The sequence below is a fragment of the Cnephaeus nilssonii genome (genome assembly GCF_951640355.1).
Source record: "Cnephaeus nilssonii genome assembly, chromosome: 4".
NCBI classification, from domain to species: Eukaryota; Metazoa; Chordata; class Mammalia; order Chiroptera; family Vespertilionidae; genus Cnephaeus; species Cnephaeus nilssonii.
In genome coordinates this window covers 46875963-46902591 of record NC_137075.1, presented here as the reverse complement: position 1 = coordinate 46902591, position 26629 = coordinate 46875963, and the positions used below count along the sequence as shown (strand labels likewise).

The 26629-nt window shown below is 39.9% G+C and overlaps 1 protein-coding gene across 3 annotated transcripts in view; it reads left to right on the top strand.

The window, feature by feature from the left end:
- Positions 1-2475: 2475 nt before the first annotated feature.
- The window catches only part of FRMD5 (FERM domain containing 5), a 280502-nt gene continuing 256348 nt past the window's right edge, over positions 2476-26629 (top strand). For all 3 annotated transcript variants that reach the window (XM_079768023.1, XM_079768021.1, XM_079768022.1), the window contains exon 1: positions 2476-2581. In XM_079768023.1, the coding sequence (XP_079624149.1) occupies positions 2480-2581 (102 nt within the window). In that variant the 5' untranslated portion in view covers positions 2476-2479. The remainder of the gene's footprint in view (positions 2582-26629) is intronic.

Genomic DNA, 26629 nt, shown 5'->3' with positions numbered 1-26629 from the left:
TCCATCCTCTGTCTCCTTTATGAAATGTTCTGTATCAGAGAGTATGGGAAAGTTTGAAGCTTTTTATGGATGTTATGTATAAGCATGGATGAGTATCTAGCTGGTTTTTCAATAAGGCGAGCATCTAAACTAACATGATTTTCTTAGGCTGAGCAGGAATGTTTCTTTTAAAAATATTTTTATTGATTTCAGAGAGGAAGGGAGAGACAGAGATAGATAGAAACATCAATGATGAGAATCTTTGATCGGTGGCCTCCGCCCCTTACTGGGGATCGAGCCTGCAACCTGGGCATGTGCCCTTGAGCGGAATCAAACCTGGGACCCTTCAGTCCACAGGCTGATGCTCTACTCACTGAGCCAAACCAACTAGGGCAGGGATGTTTCCTAATGCACTGGCATAGCAGCCACAATCTAATCGATGTTGAATTCATCTATGGTCATACTTTGGAAAAACGTTGCATTCAGTTCCTTAGAGCTTTTCTGGACTCATGGTGCTTTGTGTTTTTATTCTAACAGCTGCTTATTTGCATAAACTGTTAAAGACACTTCCCTACTAACACTGGGATATTTATCCCTCTAGCTTCTGGGATATTTTTTCTTGCTCCTATAGATTCTATCACAAATATCATCTATAACATCTTTTCTTTCAACAAAAGTTCTGCCTAGCTGAAATCTCATTATCTTCTCTCAACTACACAACAAAACTGAGCTTTTGTACCATATTACCTTGGCATATCAATAATTTCATTCATCTCCAGGACTTTCCTGAATCTCTCTTAGCTTCTTTACAGATCTTTCCCCGGGATTTAGATTCTGTAATTATCAATTCCATTTACTTTATTTAACAAACAAATATTGGGTACCTATTATGTTGCAGGCATCAGGTTACCTGTTCGAGCTACAGAGTAGAGGTTTCTAGCCATAAAACCAAGCTCACACTTGGTTTTATGGCTAGAAACTTGATTCAGTGGTTCTTAACTAACACCTCCAGGACTGTACTGAAAAGAGGAACCCCCTCCTATGCCTATTAAATGCTACAGGGAGAATGCAACCAATTAGGAAAGCAATCCAGGTTACTGAGGTGATAACAAAAAAAACAAAAAAACAAAAAAACAAAAAAAAAAAAGGGGGGCGGGGAGAGAGAGTTCAAAGCAAATAAATTGGAAGAAATACTAAATCCAAAGACACTAGGGAAGAAGCATACTTTAAAGGTTGGATTTTTTTTTTTAGGACAATATAAGATTTCATTTTGTTATGTGTGTAAATAAAAAAGAACAATTTAAATGAAAATAATAGGAAACTGCATATTTCATTGTTTTAAATTAACACATTTATCACAGCATTAATGTTCTGTGTTGATATGATTCTTTTATAGCATTTCCTTCCAACAAAAAATGTTGAGGGGGAGTATTATCTCTTAGTGAAGTTTTCGTAAGTAACCTGAGGTTTTTAGATGTGGGGTCACCGAGGGCAGGAGACAATTTTTTCTTTGCGTTTTGTTAAAGAAGTTTGAAGACGTAATTCTGGTTCTAAAGGTGCAAGGAACTGACTGAGCCATCGCTCCCCCTGCTCCATACTGGCTGAAGGAGGACATCCCAGTCTCCTTTTGTTTTCTGAAAATAAAAGGAAGGAGGCAAAGGGTATGAAGAGTGAAGGGCTTTCTAGCGGTTAAACCTGGGTGCTTAAGAATATCCGCGAACCCTCCAGCTTTTACTTACTTAAGTAGCTCCTGTAAAATACTGTAGAATGTAGATGTTCCCCCAAATAAAAGGGCTAGGGCAGAGAGGCTCGTCCGGGAGACGTGGGAGAGCGCGCAGGTTGGGGCAGCCTCCAGGTCTCGAGCGGAAGGTGCGTGCATTCTGCAGGTGCCGGGATTGTGGGCTCGCACCGCCCCGACTCCTGAGAGGGCGGGAACCGCGGCGGAGCAGAGTATGGGACTTGGCCTCTGAAGCAGAGCCCAAATGTATTCCAAACAGCAGGCGTCGGTCCCGGCGAGTGCCCACATCTGGCTCGGGGGAGGGGAAACAGCATTTGTAGAAATTGCAGGGAGAAGAGCCCCTCGTTTGGGACGCTGGAAGGCTGGTCCGGCTTGGCTCTTTCCGACTGTTTTCCCGTGATTGCTTCCCTAACTTGTCCATCATTCCAACCTACTATTTCAATTGGTTGCACCGGCTGCCACTCGGTTCCGCCGCGCTGACCCCCATTGGGCCCCCGCCGGACGAGGCCCCGCCCCAGGAGCTGGGCACCAACACTAGGGCGCCGAGGAGCGAGAGCACGGTGCTTGCTCTGGGCTGGGGGAGGCGGTGGCGGACCGGGAGGAGGAGGAGGAGCGGGGCCAGCAGGAGGCAGCGGCGGCGACCGGGCAGGGGTGATGGTGCAGGTGCCCGGGTTCGGCGCGGAGCTGCCCCGCTGAGGGGCGCCCAGTCCGGGGTCCGCAGCGCCGCGGCGTCTCTCCCGGGGGCGGCGGGCGGGCGGGAAGATGCTGAGCAGGTTGATGAGCGGCAGCAGCAGGAGCCTGGAGCGCGAGTACAGCTGCACCGTGCGGCTGCTGGACGACAGCGAGTACACCTGCACCATCCAGGTCAGTGCCGCGCCGCCCGCCCGCGGGACCCCTTCGTCCCCTGAGTCTGGCCAACTTGGCCCTTTCCTTTGGCCGCTGCCCGGAGTCGCCCCAGACCCCAGCGCTTTGTCCGCCCCTGGCTACGGAGGACGGCCCGGTTGCAGGGCGCCTCCTCCGGAGCCCCTGTCCGTGGCCAGGCACTGGGCGTTTGGCGCCGCTGCGGGGCGAGTCACCGCGTTCCGGATCCCCAACTCGTTCCCTGCTCTTTCCCGGGGTAAGGGCGCTTCATCCTGGCTTCTGGAGCCAGCCCGGGTAGGGGGCATCTTACGCGGGCGTCCGGAGGGAGGCGGGCAGGGCTGGAGGCTCCTTCCCTGGCCGCCCCGTCGGGGGCGGGGAGCGGGGGGGGGGGGGGGGGGGGGCGCAGGCTTTGGCTCTCCGGCCCAGCAAGGACGGCTAGCAGGCTTTTCTTATCTCTCCTTGGTTGGAAGGATAATGGTATATGTCATAATCTCCCCCCCCCCCCCCCTTCCCCAGCATTTGTGAGTCAGAGCTCTCTGAAGGTAGAACTGAACGCGCAGCCCATGCACAGTGGCCTATTGAAGGCAACCCAGCCAGCCCTCCGGGTGTTAAAGATCTGGGCCCCCCCTTCCGCCGTTCGCTCCCCAAATCTTATTCTGTTGGGCAGTTCTGGGGGGCGTGAGGTGAAGATTTAGCAACAAGTCTCAGCGATTTCAGGGTTGACAGTGGCAAGAAAGAATCGGTGACTTACAAAAAAAAAACAAAACACAAAAAAACACCCCAACAATAAGATAATGCTGCACAGCATTTTCCCAGAACCTGGTATTTCTGAAGGGCTTTTTACAACCTCTGGCTTAATGTCCCTTCACTACTGCTGTGTGGCACGTCATGAGTAGTAGTCTTCCCCAGGAACGCGGTCACCGTCCTCTCTCCTCCTCTCTAAAGTCAGAGATGGAAAACACTGACGATGCTCCGGCGTGTAGCCCAGCAGCCCCGGCTGGATCCTGCGCTCCCTGCCGGAAAACTGCTCTTTCTGGAGAAGCAAATTGAGTTGAACCCGCAGGGGTCTCACCTGATCCCTATTTCAGCAAGAAACCAGCGGGCTTCTCGCCTCAGACGTGGCAGACAAAAACTGTCGGCCCAGGTCCTACCCTCTTTGTCTCCCTGCCTACCCCCCCCCCCACACACACACACCCCCGTCCCCATTTATTTATTTATTTTTTTGCTGACAATGCTCAATAGCGGAAAATAGCGGTGTGTGAGAAAGACGCTGGGTAGTGCATGAGAGCAGCTGCCTCTGCTGACTCCGTGCTCAGTCCTGCCTTCTCTCCACTCCACTCCCCCCGCCTCCCAAACCAGCTCTGGGCATAAGGGATGACTGCTCCCAAGGATCCGTGAGGGCAGAGAAAAAGAACAGAATCTCTTTCTAAGGTCACTTAAGTACAGATTAAGCAGCCATAAAGATTCTAGCCATCAAGTGAAAGGATTATTGTAGTGGAAGATGATAGAGATGTCATGTATTATTTCCTTGCTGAATAAGTGGCATGCTACTTTTTGTTTCTATTGTATCTTTATGTCATGCACAGTTTTTTTTTGGTGTTTTTTTTTAGTGGGGGAGGAGAAAATATTGAGTTGACATTTTCACCATTTGAATACATGGTCTAGAGCTTTTAAAGTATTTATCCTTTTGTTTTAAAATTTAAGCCTTTACACAACAGCATATTAAGGGCAGTGCAAGATTAAGACTTCATGACTCCTAAAAATACTTTTGGGGTATACGTATGGTGAAATAAAATTCCCAGGACAGGTCATTAACTTTTGCCAAGGTGTAGAGTAAAAATGAAACACAATTCATGCCTCCATTCCACCAGTGATAATCTTGTGGTTTTAAGGTATCACAATAAGGCAATTTGTTATTTTTCCCAGTTAGTAGAACCTTTAAAGTTGTGGGTAGTTTTCATTACTATTGAAAAAATACTGTTTTTAAGTTAAGCAGAACTTTTTGGATTTATGCTTACTATATGGTTGCGTTTATTTATTATAATTTAATGTTACAGAAATTTAGGAAAATTAAAAATACAATTTTAAAAATTAAGCTTGGTATAACATGACCATACTGTAATGTGTCCACTGTCTAGACATGTTTGTGTATGGTGATTCTTGCATAAAATCTAAAAGACACAGGAATTCGAAAGTACATATAATATGGTTATTTTGGGGCACCACTATTGTGAATTGCTTTTGCTTTTATCTATGTGAGGAAATGTAAGAAAAGACAGTATTTTATGTGAAATTAACATTTTGTTTATATAGCTTGTCTGAGCATTCAGAGACTAAGCTTTTCTTAGCAACTTTTCCCCTTGTGCATTTCTGTGTGTGTGTTTGTGTGCTTATTTGTAAAATACTGGGTACAGAGGTTTTAAAATCAGAATTGAAAGAAACTGTGAGCTACTTACTAGGTTAAAGCAATATTCCCAACATTTTAGGAATTGCAGTACCGTATATTTTTAAAAAATTTGGTGACATTTTGAACTTCTTTTCCTTATTGTATTGTATGCCATATTTTTATTTAAATAAGGCATGTATTTCAGAGCTTCTTGAGATTAGACACCACTTAGGGTACTGCAAAAGCAGAGTTGCAATAGCCACATTTGGTAAATTTCAGTTGTAGGAAATTCTGTCAAAAATATTGGTCTAGCCTTTAATATTGCAGCAGTTATACTGATCTGGCATTTAGGATGTGATTATTAAGGTGATGAAAATGCCTTATGTCCTCTCAATGAAGGTTGCCACAGTTATCAAACTATTCTTTCTGATATGCAAATGTATTTGTAGACCATGAGAAATGAAAGTACACATACATAGTAAGGTTGTAGTGTAATTGCTCCCCTGTTGAAGAACATTGTTAACAGCTCCCTGCCAGTTTTTGAAGGTCATTGTCTCATAAATGCAGATCTGGTCCATATTTTTTACACATCTGTTTCATTTTATTCATATCTATATTTATTTACCACATTTACTGCCTTACTTTGTTATTTTACTTGGTAGAAAAATAGGAAAAGTAAAAAAGCTACCTAATATCTTTGAATGCAATATACCAAATGGAGTCATTTTAAAGCTTAGGCATACGATATCCTAAGGAATAGACTTTTAACTATCTTTGAGGTTATAATAGTTTATAAAATATTAAGAACATTTGTTGCATAAATGCCAGTAGAAATATGTATTAGAAAATACATATTTTCAAGTCAGAAATATTAACCCCTTTTGTGATTATTGAAAAGTAGAGTTACCCTATAAATGAATTTGATTTTACTGGAACCTATTCCAATAACTACTGATTAAATAGCTAGGTTAAATTGGTTTTTGCAGTTAATGAGGTACTACCATTAATAAAAATGTGTGTGTGCAGAGACAGTTCTATAATGAAATTAAGGTTTGGGTTTGATGTGGCTCAGCCACTTATTAACTGTGGCTCATCCACTTAGTAACTGTACCCTTACCCTTAGTAAGGGAGGCAATATTAGGGGAGAGAACAGATGTATTAGCCCTGTAGTTGTGAGGCATTCTACCTGTGTTATATTATCTCATGTACCTCACAACATTATACCCATTGTACCAGCTGAAGAAAATGGGATTGTGGATTTGTGGGAGAGCTGATGTTTGTTGAATGGCTAATCCTGTACGAGGCTCTCTGCTATATGCTTCACTCATTTGAGAGGTAGGTGGTTTTATCCTCATTTTATAAATGAAAGACAGGCCAGGTGAAGGGACTTGCTCAAAGCTAGCAGGTGGCTGATTCTTTTGTCTCTAAATCCCATCTTTTCCCCTTTATCCATTCTCCCTAAGTCACTTCACCTGTGTATACCTTAAATTCCTCATCTATAAAACGGGAATATTAATACTTATTTCACAATAAAGAGAAAATTAGTTAGAAATATTATGAGTAATAGGGAAAATTTAAACAGAGTAATATACTATACTTACATTGGGCCTTATTCTATGCAAATAAAAAATAGAGTTGAGAAATGTTTTACTTAAGCTGTAAGTTCCCTTAAGAGGACTTCTGATAAATCTCAATGAAATTGTAAAATCCGAAGCTGGGATGATTGGAATCTTTATTAGAACTGTTCTTTAAATTTTAAGAGTTCAGGTTTGCTTTCCTTCTATCCCACCAAGTCTTTGGCGTTAGAGGGGCACTTATTGCCTGGACCGTGATCTGTCTTTTCTAAGAACTTCAGTGTCATATTTGGTAAGCAGAATCCTTGGTTTCATTGTATTTTCGTGAATTTTAAAAAATATTTTAAAAGTAATTATGCTGTCTCAGGATCTCTGTTACAATAATAAGCAAGACTAATTCTTAAAACTAAGATAGTTCCAGAATTAGCCCTCCAGAATCCTAACATCCCTTGTATTCCGTTTCTTAATTTGTGTATTTTTAAACATTTATTACAGAAAATGAATGCACACCATCCTTTTTCACACAGAAGGTAAATTCTAGATGTCTATTTTTGCTCTGATTCTTTTTGTGTTTGAAAAAGTACTGTTTAAGGAAGCATCAGTGGCATCCCAAAGAAACCTAGAAGCATTCACCACAGCAAGTTTTACTCAATGGTATTTGTATTCATTTGCATCCTATTAAATGCTTGGAATGAATATGCTAGATGAGGCTATTCAACATAGTATAAAATAGAAGAGCATGTGGTTTTTGAGTCTTGTTTTTGCTACATTGTCCAGAGACTCTTTATCATGTCTGTGCTATCATTAATATGACACACACAAAAATGTTTGCCAAAATGAAATCAGACAACCTAAAGACAAAAAGTAGTCATTTTTATTATTTATTTGGTTTATGGATAGGTATTAAAATGTATAACTCACAATCAGAAGAAGCAAGGCATTAGTTTTAGAAGGGATTTGCCAGTGATATAACAATTACTATATTAAAATATTTTGAATTCCTTTTAGAACTATATTTTCATATAGATTGTACTTTAGAACTTATAAAGAAGAGAGTCAAGAGAAAACTGTAAATCTTAAGCCCTAAGAATGATAGTACCTAGTTCAGTGCTTTACATAGTTATAGTTCAATAAATATTTTTGATTTGTTTGTGCTACATGATTGCGGTGTTAACTTCAACACTAAAACTTCTTATGCCTGAAAACAGTAAACATTTCTAACAACTGTATAACCCTTTTTGTAGTTTCAGCTCATCCATTTCTAAACCATTCTGCAACTCCTCTCCCTGGTGAGAGGTACAGTATGTAAATATGGTATTTTATGGAGCCTTCGAGGTCTCTGATAACTTTCTGCAATTATCTTTTTGTTGAATGAGTGGAGCTGCAGTCTAAAGCTTCTATAATTTTTAAATTAATCTCTTAGGATATCAAGCTTTTCAGGTCCCTCCTCTCCATCTTTGCAGGTTTAGAAGGCTTAGGTCAAATGGACACTGTAGTGCAGTGCTTCATGGAGCATTAGGTCTGGCAGAATTAGGATACTGAGTATAGGGATTACCCCAGTCACAGAAACCTCCTTGACTCCTTTCCCCTAAGTCAGTATCACATAAAATGACCTCAGAGCCTCATTTTCTAACATTTTGCCCCAACAGGAAGTGAACCATGCTTCCCAACCTGTTTCTAATTATGTCTATTTTAAGCTGACTTCATTTTCTCTCTGACAGTCTCATCTGTAACATTCTGTCTGACTCTGCGGACCCTGTTTCGTGGAGCGGCCTCTCGGAGGTCACTCTTCTTCAGCTGTGCCTCGCCAGAGCTTGTCCAACAGATGTGACTATCATGGAGGATTGGCAACAACCTTACAGCTTCTCGGTCTCACTACATGGTGCTTAGGGAGGAGGGTGCTGTTCTCCTAGAGGTCAGGGGGCAGTTCTTGCCCCTCTGTCCTCTGCCTTTTAACCTTTGGGGCTCAGGCCAACCACCTTAATGGTTTTCTCATGCAGCTGAGAAATACGAAGAGTACCAAAGCATGGGATGGGTTAAAGCGGTGGTTTCTCAAAGTATGGTTTGTGGATGATCAGCATCAGTTTCACCTGGGTAATTGTTAGAAATGCAAAACACCTTGTCATGTCCTTCGTACCTGGGTCTTAGGTTGGCAATACAACTTTTTGAACTTCTACAAACATTTTAATATAGGTAGAGCCAAAGATAGAGAACAGTTTCGGTGGGAGCCAGCTTCTAGATTTACATTATGGACCCCTTGCCTCCCAAGACCGCCTTGTGATCCTCATTATTGTTGTCAACATTTTGAACAAGATAGGGCTCTTGCATTGGTCTTTCACCGATTATAATTGCTATACTATTTCTAAGAATGGTGTTTTACCTTTGTGGTCTTTCCAACTTAATTGTATAACATCCTGGGTTTGGAAGGCAGGAACTTGTAAAGACTCTTAGGTTCAAATTCTCCAGGCTTTTGCTTGCTAACGTCAAACTAGACACTACTTGTGTGAAATAAGTCCTCTAAGGAGATCCTTCCGTGCCATGCTCATACAGGCAAAATAATGAGGCCACATGCTTGGCAACTACTGAGTTTGTGTACAATAGCTCCATTCACTTGTCTACAGAAAACACCCCTTTGACAGTGATTATAGCTTTTATTCCCCCTCCTCTACTTCTGACTCCCAGCATAACCATGACCTCATCTGCTGGTCCATATTTAGAAACATTCTAGACCACTCCAGAAATGCTTTAGGATTCATTCCTATATATTAAGGATTGTTTCAAAGCCTCAGACAATCACTGCTTACCGAGGGAAACCATTCAAGATCAGGACCAAACCTAGCTATTATGTCTTATTAGAGCCACCTTATTGTGTCACAACTCAGGGCCCCTTTTCCTTTTGTAGAAATTGTGAACCTTGTTAAAAGCAAGAGGAATAGAGTAAGAGATGGGTTAAAGCAGTGGCTTCTCAAAGTATGGATTGTGGATGATCAGATTCAGTTTCACCTGGGTACTTGTTAAGTGCAAATTCTTGGCCCTACTGCAGACCTAATAAATCAGAAACTTGGGTGATAGAGCTCGGCAATCTGTTTTAGCAAGTCTCTCAGGTGAGTCTTATGTTTGCTGAGGTTTGAGAATCACTACTAATGGGTTATACAGAGATTTAGTAGACAAAGTTGATGAGTCTTGTTGATTGACTGAATTATAAAAGATGAGAAGGAGAAGCCAAGAGTCAATCTTACATTTTTTTAAAATATATTTTACTGATTTTTTTACAGAGAGCAAGGGAGAGGGATAGAAAGCTAGAAACATCAATGAGAGAAACGTTGATCAGCTGCCTCCTTCACACCCCCTACTGGGGATGTGCCTACAACCAAGGTACATGCCCTTGACCGGAATCGAACCTGGGACCTTTCAGTCCGCAGGCCGACGCTCTATCCACTGAGCCAAACCGGTTTTGGCCAATCTTACATTTTTTAACTTTTTATTTTCTTCGCAATGGCCTTACCGGGTTCTCTACCCTTGTAAGGTAAAAGTTAGGTTATTTTGCAGATATGCATAACTATCTTCAAGTGGGCAGGATTCTAAACATTCTACAGTGGGTCATAATTCCAATTTGATGCTCTTATTTTTGTGTTCCCTGACCTAAAAATAATATGATTATTTTATATTTGTATATTGATTTTCAAGAAAATCTTTAGAATTTAAAGCACTGAGGGATTAGGAAGGAGTAAAGGTGCCTAAGGGCTGAGGGACTGCAAACATGTAAATAGCAAACTGTAAAACATCCTGGAATTCAGGGCTGCGACAAGGTGATAGGCTATGGCGGTGCAAATGTGGGGGACTCAAAATGAACAGATATTTCTCAAAGGAGTTGAGATTTGAACTAGGTCATGAAAGAGTTCCAAAGCAGAAAGTGGGCTATGAGGGGGGTGGGGTAGGTGGGTAAAGGGCATTCCAGGCTGACAGAATAGCAGGCTCCTTCTAGGTAGAAAAGCTAAAAATGTAAAGCCAAATATGCTTAGTCTTTACTATGTTTATCTGACTTACTCTGGTACAGTTGAGGCAAACAACAGAAATCTACTTGTCTAGGAAAAATTATTGTCAGCAAATTTCAATCATTCTTGACGTGTTCAGAGGAGTCAATCTAAACTAAAAATAAACGCATTTGGCGTTAGGTTAAATCTAATTCCAAGACTGTGTAACACAAGATTCTTCACAAAGCAATGGCACCAATTAAAGAAAAGGTAGATTCAGATATCCGTCTTAATTCTGTGGCTGCAGCAACTACATGTGAATTTTATGTCCAGGAGACCTCATCCCTGGCATCAGTTTACTTATCTGACCAAAAACAAGGGTATCAAATTCCAACATTTAACTGATGTTTGAAAATCCTTTAACTGATACATTGCCACCTAAATTGTGCATTAACAGTTAGGACTGTGACCCATGGATCCCTAAAAGGCATACTTAGCATTTCTGTTCCCACACCTAAGTGGCCACCAAGAATAGCTTTGCTAGAAGACGAAGGAGTGCAGCTTTAGATTCCCCAGTGAGCCCAGGCCTGCCAGCTTCAAAGTTCCCAGCCTTACCCAGGGTGCACTTTTTAGCCCTCAAAACAATGCCAGGCTAGCGCTTTGGGAATGGGAGCCTCTAAGAAAGCACTATTTGGCATTTGGGCAATCAGTGTTCGGCAGAAAGCCAATGCTAATAGGTTATTTTGCTCTGGAAAAAGGAAAAAAAGAAGGGATAGTCTAAAGACTGATGAATAGGGGAATGACTGACAATACGGGCACTCCACTTTGTTGGAGAGATTAAGGAGGCTTGCTGTGAAATGGTATTATGAGAGCCAGATAAATTAGCAAAGGCCCACAGGCCCAAGTCCTAAAAGAAATAGTGGTACATCAAAACAGCATGCCCCAGGGCACACTCACATGTCTGGCCACTTCCATTGAATTTGTCGTAGGAAAAAGCCAAACATTGTGAACCCTCACAATCTGGTATTCCATCCAGGCATCCATAGACAGGCAAGTTATCCTTGGCCTCCAGGCAGGTGCACAGCCTTCTTTCTCTATAGCTTGATTTAACTCAAGAGCCTGGACCCCAGCCTTATTTTGAGGACACCTGAGTGGACGAGTTGGCTTTAGGAGTCCCAAAGGATTCCGAAAGCTCTAGGCAGGATGTGTCAGTAAGAATCTGCTTGGCACGAGTCAGGCAGATAAGAACATTGATCACAACACAAGGAGGCAGAATTCATCACGTCATCTAAGGCTCTCAAGCACTTCTAGGGGTAATTTAGGCTGGAGAAGGCATCCAGCCTACCCTCTTTTCAGATTTTTCCCTTTAGAAAAACCCAAAAGATCCCCCCCCCCCCCGAGTTATGGAATTGGAAGGTTGTGGATCAGAAGGACTCTATGGGACTGGCAATGATGCCTGGGATGTTATGAGGCATATTGAGCCTGCAGTTTCACAGTACACACTCATCTGCACAGCAGAAGATCTCATCAGCTCTTTGGGAGCCCACTCAGAAGAAATTTGGCTGTTGAAAGATAAGCGTCTGATCAAAACATAAGGTAGTTCCAGCACTACAGTGCAACTTCTTCAATCTATGCCAAGCTTTAGATTTCAATGCATGTGAAATAGGCTTTTAAAAAAATGGAATGGAAGTGTGCTTGGTGTAGTTTCAGGATATAAAGATACTGAACCAACTATTGCAGTGTCAGATTTCATAAGCAGCATAGCTTATATGAAAAAAATCAACACTTTCTTTGCTTATTTTCAAATACACTTTGGGTAATTTAATAAACATGTTTTAAATGAATAGCCACAGACCAGCTGGAGTGGCTCGGTGGTTGAGAGTCGATTTATGAACCAGGAGGTCACAGATTCATGGTCAGGGCACATGCCTGGGTTGCAGGCTGGATCCTCAGTGTAGGGCGTGCAGGAGGTAGCCAATCAATGATTCTCTCTCATCATTGATATTTCTTTCTATGTCTCCCTCTCTGAAATAAATAAAAATATATTAAAAAGAAAAGAAAGTGACAGAAGTGGATAAACTTTGCTTTCCAGATTCCACAATTTTATTTCCTACCATCTTTTCTGACACAATAGCTCTTCTATTCTTATTATCTCCTTTGTTTTATGATAACTTATACTTTGGGCCACTCATTTAATACAGCCTTTTATCACAATTTCTGATCACCGTTACTACTAAGCTATACCTTTGCTTACTGTCAAATTCTTTGTGTGATGGTCACACCTTTTATGATGATGTTGGTGGTGGAAGGTGTTTAAAAGTATTCAACCATAACATATTTAAATATACATTAAAACAATGTGATACATGTCCTTTACTTTTAACACAAGTGTTGTGTATTTTAATTAATTGGAGCTTAAGATAATACAAATCCTATATAATAAAGAGGTAATATGCAAATTGACCATCACTCCAACACACAAGATGGCCGCCCCCATGTGGACACAAGATGGCCACCACAAGATGACCAGCAGGGGAGTGCAGTTGGGAGGGACCAGGCCTGCAAGGGAGGGCAGTTAGGGGTGACCAGGTGGGCAGGGGAGGGCAGTTGGGGGCAATCGGGCCGGCAGGGGAGCAGTTAGGTGTCGATCAGGCTGGCAGGGGGAGTGGCTAGGGGGTGATCAGGCTGGCAGGCAGAAGTGGTTAGGGGCAATCAGGCAGGCAGGCAGGCAGGCAGGCAGGTGAGCAGTTGGGAGCCAGCAGTCCTGGATTGTGAGAGGGATGTCCGACTGCTCATTTAGGTGGGATCGGGCCTAAATGGGCAGTCGGACATCCCTCAAGGGGTCTCAGAATGGAGAGGGTGCAGGCTGGGCTGAAGAACACCCTCCTTCTGCGCCCCCCCCCCCCCCGCCCTGTGCACAAATTTTGTGCACCAGGCCTCTAGTATCTAAATAAATTGACATCTTGGGGCTGGACTGAGATGAATTTTCAGTATGTTCAGAATTTTCTGTTAACTTTTTTGCAATGATTTCATAATGGATGAATAGACCCAATGAGGCTCTAAGTCTCCGTGACTTCAGGTATGACGCTTAGGGATTGAGTGGACATGGTGACTGATCATGGCCAGGAAAGTCTTTATTCCGGGCAGCTGAAATTAGTGAAATTTGAGGGAGATTGAAATAATTGACTGAGGGGAGGCACTAAAGATCAAAATCAGAGAAATAGTTGGGATGGAGCAAGATGAGCCTTAAGGAGAAATATCTGGTTGGATCTGGAGGGAGAATCTGGATTGGGGATAATGAAAGGATGTTGGAGATCTATTTTTCTGTTGCTGCAGCTGTGTGTGATAGTAGAGGCTTAACTTTAAAGTATCTCTCTGGACTTGCCCCCCATGTGGGAGTGATACTTAAAATATTCAACTATCAATGAGTCACCGTGAATACCTCACTGACCAAGACTGCTAGAGTGCACGGGAGCTGGGTCTGGGGCCCTCTGCTGGGTCAGACATGATTGAACGCTGAATTGTGGAGGTTGAGGGTGGTTCCAGGGAAGAGAGGAGGAGCCTCTCAGGGCAGTGGCTATTTGTAGAGAAATATTTCAATATTTTAATGACCAGCAGGATTTTATTGGAGCATGACAAAGCTGAATCCACTCCTCACTCCATCAGGCTTCTTCTGTTAGGTAGGATGAAATGGGAACTTGCAAGAAGTTACAAGTGCCCAGGTGTTTTTGAGGTGTGATAGGGATCAGAATGAATTCAGTCTTCCTCTTCCTACTGCAGCCTCAGTGGTGGCAGGCATCAGAGCCTCCTGCATTGCCTCCCCTGGCTCTCATTTATGCTAGCCAGATATAGGGTTCAAATGGTCTAGGTTTTACCCCCCTGTGGAGCAGTGGGCCCATTCCTACCTTTCACATGCTTCCAAAATGCAACTCCGATCATTTCTTTTTAAAATCCTTAAAGCTTTCCCATTGCCTAGTGAGTAATAGTCTTTTAGCTTTGTTTCCTATCATCCTGCATATGCATTTTCTCTTGCTGCAGGAATCACCAGTCTCTCATCAAATCACCTCCTCATTCCAGGGTGGACTCCCTCCCCAGTGTTGCTGGGAAGTGCTTTGTGGATCTTATTATAGCACTTTCCACACTAAAATGTAAATATTTAAGTACACGTCTACCTCTCTTTAGACAGTGAACTGTTTGAAAGGCAGAGCTGAAATCTTTGTACCATTAGTAGCTAAGGTCTTACCTGGGGCTTAACAAAGTTTGATTGTAGATGTGCATGAATGAAAGTGTTACCTCTGATAAAGAGGATTATTAATAATGCAAATGTAAAGTTACCTCTGATTTGAGCTAAACAGATTTTTAAAGATGAACACATCAGTCCTGGCCTGCGTTTCTCAGTGGTTAGAGCATCCCCCTCACCCACCAAAAAGTCTCAGTTCAATTCCCTGTCAAGGGCATGTACCTGGGTTGCAGATTTAATCCCATTTGCTCATGTGGGTGGCAACCAATTGATGTTTCTCTCTCTCTCTTTCTCTTGTGCGCTCACTCCTCCCCCATCCATTCCCTTCCACTCTCTCTAAAAATCAGTTGAAAAAAATATGCTTGGGTAAGGATTAACAACAACAGCAGCAACAACAACAAAAAACCCCAAACAAATAAACAAAATGAATACATCAGATTTTCTGGTCTTTAGAATTATGTTATTGTGACTTTAAAAGGTGGTTGTGCAACTCTAGGAATATATTAAAAACCACTGAATTGCCCACGTTAAAGTGGTAATTTTTATGATGTGAATTATATTTTAACTAGAGGCCCGGTGCACGAATTCGTGCATGGGTAGGGTCCCTCTGGGTGGCCTGCAGGGATTGGGCCGAAACCCACAGTCCAATGCCGCCTACATCTTCTACCTGCTGCCCACGCTTATCCTGGCCCCATTGTGCCTGCCATGGGCTCGTGCCCAGTCAGTCCTGATGGGGAGAAGCTGCCACAGCAGCACTCGCCAGCCATGAGCCCTGTGCCTGGCACCCTCCCAAGGGGAGTAGCCTTCAGGATTGGGCTGAAACCGGCTCTCCGACATTCCCCTGAGGGGTCCCAGATTGTGAGAGGCACAGGCCAGGCTGAGGGACTCTCCCCCCCCCCTCCCCGTGCACGATCAAGTCAGGGAGGGACTGCGGGAGGGCTCCAAGGTGTGTCCGGCCCATCTCGCTCAGTCCCAATGGGCTGGACCCCAGCAGCAAGCTAACCTACCGGTCGGAGCATCTGCCCCCTGGTGGTCAGTGCAGGTCATAGCAACTGGTTGACCAGTTGACTGTCTGCCCCCTGGTGGTCAGTACACATCATAGCGAGTGGTTGAGCATCCTTAGCATATCATTAGCATATTATGCTTTGATTGGTTGTTTGGTTGTTCTGCCATTTGGTCTATTTGCATATTACCCTTTTATTATATAGGATTTACACAACAGTTTCTTGGTTTTGATAATGTACTAGCTATAATAATAAAAGGGAAATACGCTATTTAGATCGGGCGTCTTCCAGATGTCCTTCCTGACGAAGCCAGGGCTGGAGGGAAGCCAGCCTGGGTCCCAAGTGCCTGGGGGCAGCCCAGGGGGGAAGCCAGCTGGGGTCCTGGGTGCTGGAAGATAGGAAGGCCTCCTCTTGCACAAATTTTCGTGCATCGGGCCTCTAGTAGTTTTATAAGATGTTACCATCAGGGGAAACTGGGGGAAGGATACATGAGACATGTTTATACTAGTTTTACAATTTCTTGTGAGTCTGTAATTATAATATAATAAAGTTTTTATTTATTATTTTTTGATAATAAAACAATCATGAATTTATTTGTACTTAGCAGCACAGTTTCACAATATATAAAACATTAACTGACAAAATTATAAGGAGAAAAATGACAAGTCCATTACCACAGTCAGAGATACTATCAGAAGCTGAGGAATTAGGCAGAATATTTTAGTAATAAATTAATAACCTTGATCTGCCATTTAAATAGAATCCTGCATTTAATAAATGCAGAATGCTGATTATTTTCAATTATACATGGAACATTTACAAAAACTGATCAACTGCCAGGTCAGAAAGGAAGTCTCAACAAATTTCCAACAATTGCTAACATTTAGATTGCATCCTCTTACCATAATGTAGGTAGTTAAGTTAGAAAATAATAAAAGAAAATGTTCTTAAAAAGTACTTGTTTGAGAAACTTAAGATGCAATCCTAAATGAATCAGGAATTAAAAAGGAAATAACCATGAAAATCACAAAATTAACATGATGAAAGTACTACATATCAAAATGTATAGCATACATTTAAAGTGATGCTAATATGTAATTTTATTTTTTTTAAATTAAAAGGTGATTAGTTTTCCTGAGCAAATATGTTTATTATTTTTAGTTAGGATTTATGGTTCAGAGTGACTATAGAAAGTTTTCTCACTTGATTAGGATCCAGTTACTTTCAATATTATGTAGGATTATTTATAAGTAGATAAGTTTTGATATATGATGCGTGAAAATAAAGTCAGTTATAGTCTAATAAAAAGATAAATTAAGGGTTTAGAAATATTTCAGTAGTCTGTTTTTGCCTACTTATTATTCTTTGTTCCTCTCCTTAATGTTTCTCTGACATAATTACAATGAAAATGAATGTACGGCTACATAACATGGTGCCATTATTGTGTTTTAGAGTTATTTGATATAATGTAAATATTGCATATTTTAATTTTAATGTGTATTAATTGATCCATTAAAATTTTATTGAGCACTTAATGTGTTTTGGACCCTGTGATAAACACTTTAGATGCATTCTTTTATTTAATCCTACCCATTTGATAGAAAATATTATTGTACCTAATTACAGATGAGTAGAGTGAGGCTTGGAGATGTTAAATAACTTGCCTAATATCTCACAGCTAGCCAGTGGGAGAGCTGGGATTCTGTATGACCTGCTTTCTTACTGCTCTGTGATGCAGCAGGCAGTGTAGTGCAATGGAAAAAAAACACTGATTTGTGGGAGTTGGGAGACCTGTATGAAAGCCCGCCTCTCTGATGAATTAACTTTGAAGCCTTGAGCAGGTAACAACTTCTCAGGTGCAGCTTAACCTCTCATATGTAAAATGAGACTCAAATGGGAGACCTCCTCCACTCTCTTTTAGCACAAACATTCTATAGTTCACAAGAAATTTGTCCACAACACAATAGTGTTTTTCTTGGTGTTCCCATTGTAAAGAATAGTCTTTAAAAATGCAAACATTCCTTTTAAAGATCGGATGTTAATGGAAGAGCTTGGTGACTGTTTCAGTCTATGATCTGGCCCTTAATTTTGCAGAACACAAAATATAGTTTTATCTACTCATTCAACACAGATCAGATGCTGGAGGATTGAGTCACGCTAATCAAAATCATAGAGCTTTTTTTTTTTGTAATCCAGAATCTCAGTTTATTATATTGGGGTAGTGAATACTAGTTTCTGTCATTGTAGGCACTTCTTTTAGGATCAGAGACTTTGGAAAACCAAATTAGAAAGTTGTTTTGGAAGGCAAGGGGAATCAAATGATATCGAGGGAAATTCTTCTATGTCATGTAAAAGCCTATAAGGTATCCCTGTCCAATAGCAGAGTTCTATTCATTATGTATCTACCAGAATCAGTTTTTACTCTCTCCCTGAATAGTAATTACTAATTGCTAATAAAGTCTTCTCTTTAGCTTTTCCCCTACTTAATGCAGATCATTGTATATACGTTAATAATACAGCTTTACTTTTTCTTTTTTTAAGGTGTATCACAGTCTAGAGGATATACTCTGCTTTGATTAGACTTGGGTGTCTCAACAACAAAAAAGTTCAAGACCCTATTTTATGGTAAATGCCATTTTCTCCCCTAAGTTAGTGAACTTGGCCAGATAGCATTTTAAAATTTTATGTTGACTTTTACTAGTTTGTCTTTTTTGAGGGGGGCCTTTTAAAAAACACTTTGATCTCAAAATATAAGGGGCGGGTTCTGCCGTGGTCTTCATGTATATGACTATGTTTTTACTCTATCATAGGCAATATTGATATCCGTAGGAGGCATATTACACGTATGTTATGGATCATAAGAGTTAATTCTGATGTATTTTAAAAGTTTCCACTATTCTTTTGCTCTTGTTTTCAGCTTCTCCTATAATGTAAACTTAACTTTTTCAAAAGTCAGATTTATCAGGGAACATTTTACATAGCGTAAAATTGACTCCTTTATAGGAATGCAGTTCTTTGAATTGTGACAAATGTATACAAATTGTGTAACTACTATATATAGACTATTTTCACCACCACATAAAGTTTCCTTGTGCTCCTTTATGGTTAGTCTCCTCCCCTTTCTGGCAGCCACTAATCTGATTTTGATCCTTATAGTTTTGCCTTTTCTACAATGTCATAAAATAGAATCATACAATATGTAATTTTTAAAATCTGGCTTCCTTAGCATAATGCTTTTTCGAGTTACAAATTACATATTCAAAAGTTTATCCATTTAAGGTGTATAATTCAACAGTTTTTAGTATATTTACAGTTGTGCATCATCAACATAATCTAATTAAAAAACATTTATATCACCCCCGAAAGAAAGCTTTTACCCATGAGCAGTCACTCCCATTTTCTGTCTCTCTCCCCCAAATTCTCTGCCCAGGCAAACACTAATCTACTTTTGGTTTCTATAGATTTACTTTTTCTGGACATTTCACATAAATTGTATCATACAATATATGGTCTTTTGTAACTGACTTCTTTCACTTGGTATAATGATATTGAGGCTGATCCAAGTAGTAACTTGTATTAGTACTTCATTCTTTTTAACTGTTAATTTCCCATTGTATGGATATATCCCATTTTGTTTAACTATCAGTTGATGTCCATTTGCATTGTTCCACTTTTTAGCTATTATAGATAATGCTGTAATCATTTATGTACAAGTTTTTGTGTAGATGTATGTTTTTATTTTCCTTGGATAGATACCTAGGAGTGGAATGCTGGATCATATGGTAACTTGATGTTTAGCATTTGAGGAATTGCCAAACATTCTCCCAAAGTAGCTGCATGAGGGCTCCAATTTCTGCATGTCCTTACCAATCCTAACATTTGTCTTTTTGATAGCCATTCTATGGGTGTGAAGTAGTATCTTATTGTGGTTTTGATTTGCATTTCCCTAATGACTAAAGATGTTCTTTTCATGTGCTTATTATCATTTGTATATAATTTTTTTTGAGAAATGTCTATTCAAATCTTTTGTCCATTTTAAAAATGGGATTTGTCTTTTTGTTATTGTGTTGTAAGCATTCATTATATATTCTGGATATAAGTCCTTTATCAGATACAGTAGTCCCCCCTTGTCTGCAGGGAATATGTTCCAAGACCCCAGTGGATGCCTGAAACCACAGGTAGTACTGAACCCTATATATACTATATATTTTTTTAATACATAGATACCTATGACAGTTTACTTTATAAATTAGGTACAGCAAGAGATTAACAAGAGTAACTACTAATAAAAATAAAATAATTATAATATACTGTAATAAAAGTTATGTGACTATAGTATCTCTCTCAAAATAGCTTATTATACTGTATGTACAGCATAGATATGCTGGACAAAGGGATGATTTATGTCCCATGTAGCTCAGAGTGTGATGGAGTGAGATTTCATAACAATATTTAGAATGACATGCCATTTAAAACTTTTGATTTTTTTTTGTTTCTGGACTTTTCCATTTATATATTTGGACTGTTGTTGAGTGTGGGTAACTGAAACCATGGGAAGAGAAACCTTGGATAAGGGAGACCACTATAAACAATTTACAGATATTTTCTTTTATTCTTTGTGTTGTCTTTTCATTTCCTTAATGGTGTCTTTGGAAGTACAATAGGTTTTAATTTTGATAAAGTTCAACTTATCAATCTTTTTTTTTAATTGCTTGTGCTTATATCTAAGAAATCACTGCCTAGCCCAAGGTCAAGAAGATGTGTATTTTCTAAGAAGAGTTTCATAGTGTTAGCTCTTACATTTAGGTCTGTGGTCCATTTTGAGTTAATTTTTGTGTATGCTGTGAGGTAGGGCTCCAAATTTATACTTTTTTAATATTGCTATCTAGTTACTTAGCCCCATCAAATTGTCTTAGTCCCTTTTGTTGAAGATCAGTAGACCATAAATACATGGGTTTATTTCTGGATTCTAAATTTTGTTCCATTGATATATTCCATTTCATTTATATGTCTGTCTTTATGCCAGTACTACACTGTCTGGATTAGTTTAGCTTTGTAGTAAGTTTTGAAATAGGGAATTATAGTCGGCCAATCTTGTTCCTTTTCAAGATAATTTGGGCTATTTTTAGTCCATTGCATTTCTATATGAATTTTAGGATCAGCTTGTCAATTTCTGCAAAAAAGAAAAAAGAAAAAACCGGGTGGAATTTTGATAGGACTTTTATTGAATCTGTAAATCAATTTGGGGAATATTGCCATCTCCTTCACAATATTAAGTCTTCTGATTCATGAACATAGATGTCTTTCCATTTATTTAGATCTTTAATTTTTAACACTGTTTTGTGGTTTTCAGTGTAAGCATGTTTTTGAGATTCATTCACATTAGTGCATGTATCAGCAGTTGGTTCCTTTTCATTGTGGAGTAGTATTTCATTTTATGGATAGTTTATCACAGTTTGTTTATGGATAGTTTATCACAGTTTGTTTATCTATTTGATGGGCATTTGAATTATTTACTCTTTTTGGCAATCATGAATAAAGCTGCAAAAGATATTTGCATACATGTTTTTATTTAAACATAGGTTTTCATTTCACCTGGGTAAATACATAGAAATGGGGCAGTTGACTGTATATAAGTATATGTTTACCTTTATAAGAAACTACCAAACTGTTTTCCAAAGTGACTGTACTATTTTGCATTCCTATCAGCAATCTGAGAGCTCCAGTTGCTCCACATCCTTACCAAACACTTGGTATTATTAGTTGGTGTTTTGTAAAAGCTATTCTGATAGGAGTATAGTAATATTTCATTGAAATTTTAATTTTTCTAATGACTAATGATATGAAACATAAAATTCATGAGATCCTAGACTTTTGGAGTTAGAAAAGGCATGAAAGAGATCATCCTTGGCTTTTACCTTGTGTTTTCCATGGGCTGTCTGAGGCTGGGCAGTTGGGGGACTGAGGAACATGCCAAGTAGGTGGGGATCTGTACTTCCTACCCAGAAGGGTTTACTTTTACCAGGTTTTTAAAATACTGAATTTCCATGTGACATAATGTTAGAAAAAAGATATCTCTGTTTAAAAAAAAAGTCTGAAAGCTAATGAACTCATTTAAAAAAATACTTTTATTCATTTCAGAGAGAAAGGGAGAGGGAGAGAGAAATAGAAACATCAATGATGAGAGAGAGTCATCGATTGGCCACTTCATGCACACCCCCAACCAGGGATCGAGCCTGCAACCCAGGCATGTGCCCAGACTGAAAATTGCACCATGACCTCCTGATTCATGGGATGATGCTCAACCACTGAGCCATACTGGCCGGGCTCATTCTTATTTTTCTGAGAGGACAAAAAGACCCAGAGAAGTACATTGACTTGCTTAAGTTCATAGAGTTAGTCTGGAGTAGGCTCAGACTCCAGTGTTCTTTATTCTGCACTGTACTATTTGTCATAACTCTAGAATTCTAGTATATATTGGCTCAAGGAAGAATTATGATGAGAAGCCTAATCAAGATTTGTTAAAATGATAAATATTTTTAAAAGAAGTTTCTTTTATGCTGAAAAATAGTACATGGAAACTAAGTGGAAGGAACTACGTCATCTTACTTGAGTTAGCTGCACTAAGAAAGTGAGGGTAATCTTTTCTTTAGGAAACCAGTTTCTAGTACAAAACCTTCTAAAATCACTGTGCTTGGTTTCTAAGTAATGTGGGAAATGTGGCACAACTGTCAGAGGTTATAAATGACAACGCATTATGGAAATAGGTGAGGGAACAAGCAGGGATTTGCCATGGGGAAACAGACATCATATTTTGTTATCAGTTTTGACAAACACCAGCAATGGCTCATCAGTGTTGGAAGGGTAAAATTGAATTCATTAGGCACAATCATAATGGTTAGAAAAAGTTATATTTTATAAGAAGGAGTCAGTTCTCAAATCCTTTCTTTATTGAGGTTTTTGTAAAAATTACTAGAGGGTGAAAGCAGTTCTATATTGACAATTCTGAGATTGGCTGCAGGACTAATGAGTAAGGCGTGCATGGTTAGATTGAGCAGAATTTCATTACAATGCTTTTGGTGGATTTGAGTAAGTTTAATTTAATAGAGGTGTAGTGAAAGGAACATTGTAGCTATAAAAAAGAAGGAACTTTTACCATTTGCAAAAGCATGGATGGAACTGGAGAGCATTATGCTAAGCGAAATAAGCCAGTCGGAAAAAGATAAATATCTCATGATCTCACTCATATGTGGGATATAATGATCAACATAATTTGATGAACAAGAATAGATCCAGAGACAAATGGTAGGGGAGGGGGAGGTTAGAGAGCAACCGAAGGACTTGTATGAGTGCATATTAGCATAACCAATGGACACAGATACTGGGGTGGTGGGGGCTTGCCCGGGGTGGGAATGGCTGGGGCGGGGGGTGTCAAGCAGGGAAAAAGGAGACATATGTAAAATTATAGACAATAAGTAAAATAAAATAAAAAAGAAAGGAACATTGTATTTGGACTCAGAGAACTTGAAGTCAAGCCTTGGCTGTGCTTCATACTATTTATGTGACCTTGAATGAGTCACTTAACTTCTGTGACATTTTTTGTGCTTTAAAAAAATGTCAGATGAGTTATAGTAATATCTGCTCGCCCTACTGCCCAGAATTGTATGAGTAGATAAAAAAAACGAAAATATGTATGAAAGCACTTTGTAAATTTTAAAGTATTATTCAGCTATAGTTTTTATTAACAATAGCCTTTTGGAATTGTGATATACAGGTTTAAAGAAAGGCTTTTCTTCCTTTTTTTTTTGCTGTTAATTCTCACCTAAGGAGAGTTTTCCTGTTGATTTTTTAGAGAGAGTGGAAGGGAGGGAGTGAGCGAAGGAAATAGAGAAAAAGAGAGAGAGAGAGAGAGAGATAAGAGAGAGACATCAATTGGCTGCTTCCCACAGGCATCCCAACGGGGCGGGAATGGAACCTGCAACCCAAGTACATGCCCTTGACTGGGAATCGAACCTGAGCCAATACTCTAACCACTGAGCACACTGGCCAGGGCTCTTCCTTATATTTTGCCACAATTTACTTGCATTTCCCTTGCCTCTCTTTACTTGCACATCTCTAATTTTAGGAGGAGTTTTGCTCTGTCCTCAGTCCTCCTCCTCTTTCAAATAGATGATCCTTCCTCACTTCTGTCCATTACAAGAGATGACTGTATTAATTTTCTCCTAAGGAAAAGATGAGTTGGTTTTCATTTTGTACAGATATTTAGCTTAACAAGCCTGGCTGAAGTGTTAAATTTACAAGCTGCAAGTAGGTTTTCTTCCTTGGCATTGAATTTCCCTCCTTGTGGTTGTTCAGTTTCTTATACTGCTGCCTTTTCTCTGGCCTCTGCTTCCTGTAGATGTGTTTGACACCTAATATGCCTTCACCTTGGTCAGACCCATTTTTGGGCCTAACAGAGTTCATGATACTTTATCAAGATATATTTTGTGGACATGAATGGTGGTGTCATATATTTCACCTCCTCCAATAATGACAAGAAGAGATTTCATTTGCTGATTTGGCTCCTCTGTTTCAGATAGAGTTAAAGGTCTTTGTCAGTTTTCAGAAACTAGATACTGGAAACAACAATTTCTTATTTGTTGGCAGATGGAAGCATCTTCCTTTTCTGATATCTAAAGCTGATGAGGTTGTCAAATTTAATGTTATTTCCTTTTCTTCCTGGTTAAGAGAGGGAATTTTTTTTTTTAACCTGAGGGTTTTCAAGGTTATTTGAGAGACACTGTCTTATCAACTTGTTTTTATTCAAGTTAATAAAAAAACATATATTTTATTTATTTATTTATATTTTTTATAAGAGTTTATTTGAGTCAGACTGGCAACATACTCCGGGAGCAAGATTTCAAATGTTCCCTAAACTTGTATATTTTGAATATTACTGAGATGAATGGGTAATTAAGAGAACAGTCATATCTAGCATAAAATACTGTTCCATTCTTAGAAGACTTATTTATGCTTTTTTGTTACACTTGCCATCATCACTTGGAGTAATTGTTTTAAAATAGTGCATCTCATTTTAAAAAATTAGAGGCTACTTTTTAAAAAGTCACTGAATTTAGTTCTAAATTAAAGCAAAGGAAATAGAAATACCAGTGTGCTTGTAATTTATTTAGAATTACTGCTAGGTTATGTTATACTTTTTAAAAAATATGTGTATTTTTATTGATTTCAGAGAGGAAGGGAAAGGGAGAGATAGAAACATCCATGATGAGAGATAATCATTGATTGGCTGCCTCCTGCACGCCCCACACTGGGGATCGAGTCTGCAACTCGGGCATGTGCCCTTGACGGGAATCAAACCCAGGACCCTTCAGTTTGCAGGCCGATGCTCTATCCACTGAGCCAAACCAGCTTGGGCATTATACTTTTTATTTTAGAAAACATACCATTTGTGTAGTTAAATAAAAATGATTTATAGGGATATTATGGTAAAAGCCAGCAGGTAGTCATTTAAGGAGTACTCCCTTCAGTATTGATGTTCTAGAGTCATCAGTTGGGTTGCACATTGGGAATTAAAAGGTTGGCATATACTTTAGTCATTTATACAGGGGCAGCATTCTCAGCATGCATTATTGTATGCTCCATAGTATAATAAAAACAAAAACAAAAATGCTGGGTCCCGGAACACAGCTTTGCAATTATAACCAAACCAGAAGCCCAGTGCACGAATTCGTGCATCAGCGGGGTCCCTTGGCCTGGCCTGTGGAATTGGGTCAAAATTGTCTCTCTGACATCCCCTGAGGTGTCCTGGATTGCGAGAGGGCACAGGCCAGGCCGAGGGACCCCACTGGTTCACAATTGGGGTTGGGGAGGGATGCGGGAGGTTGGCCAGCGGGAGGGGGGGTGGGGAAGCAGGAGGGCTCCAGGGCATGTCCAGCCTGTCTTGCTTAGTCCCAATCAGCCAGACCCCAGCAGCAAGCTAACCTATGGAGTGTCTACCTCCTGGTGGTCAGTGCATGCATAGCGACTGGTCGACCAGTCGACTGTCTGCCCCCTGGTGGTCAGTGCACATCATAGCAAGTGGTTGAGCGGCCTTAGCATATCATTAGCATATTATGCTTTGATTGTTGAACGGCCGACCAGTCAACCTGACACTTAGCATATTAGGCTTTTATTATATAGGATACTCATAGTGTTGAATACAAAGTAGACCAGAGAAATTCATACCCAGTAAAATTGGGCAGTTTGAACAGCTTAATCAATAGTTTAGCTGGAAATAGAATGACTTTTTTAAAATGTCACTTATCAGAGTTATGGTGGGAATTATAATATGGCTTTCATATTTTTTAGTAACCTGTACATTAAGTCATAAAATTGCCACCATTTTGTGATAACTTAGTGTATTTTGTATTTAGATGTTTTACAAAAAAGTATGCACTAATATACCTTAAGAAGAGCAGGTCCTTCAGCTTAGTAGCACAGGGCATCTTTGTGGGCTCTTAAAATTGTCTTTTTGTAGGAACATATCTTGTCACCAAGCTATGAGTACTATAGATTTTAATGGCTTTGTGTGTTTTTTAAACATAACAATATGAACAGGCTATATCAATTAAAGCATTATCATCTAGGGTAATATAGGTATAATTTGAGTTACAGAGTAGATGACTTAAACGTTGATTGTATTTGGAAGTATTTTTAAATGAACTACTTACAAAAATCTATAGCAAATCTCATTGTTCAACGAAAAATCATATACTGTATAAATTAAAATAATATATAAGCCAACCTAGAGTTTTCATGTTATAGGAGCCAAGCAAGGTAACCCTTTCTAGAGTAGCAGACAGAAGCCAGCCAGGTTTGTCTAAGGACAGAAGCC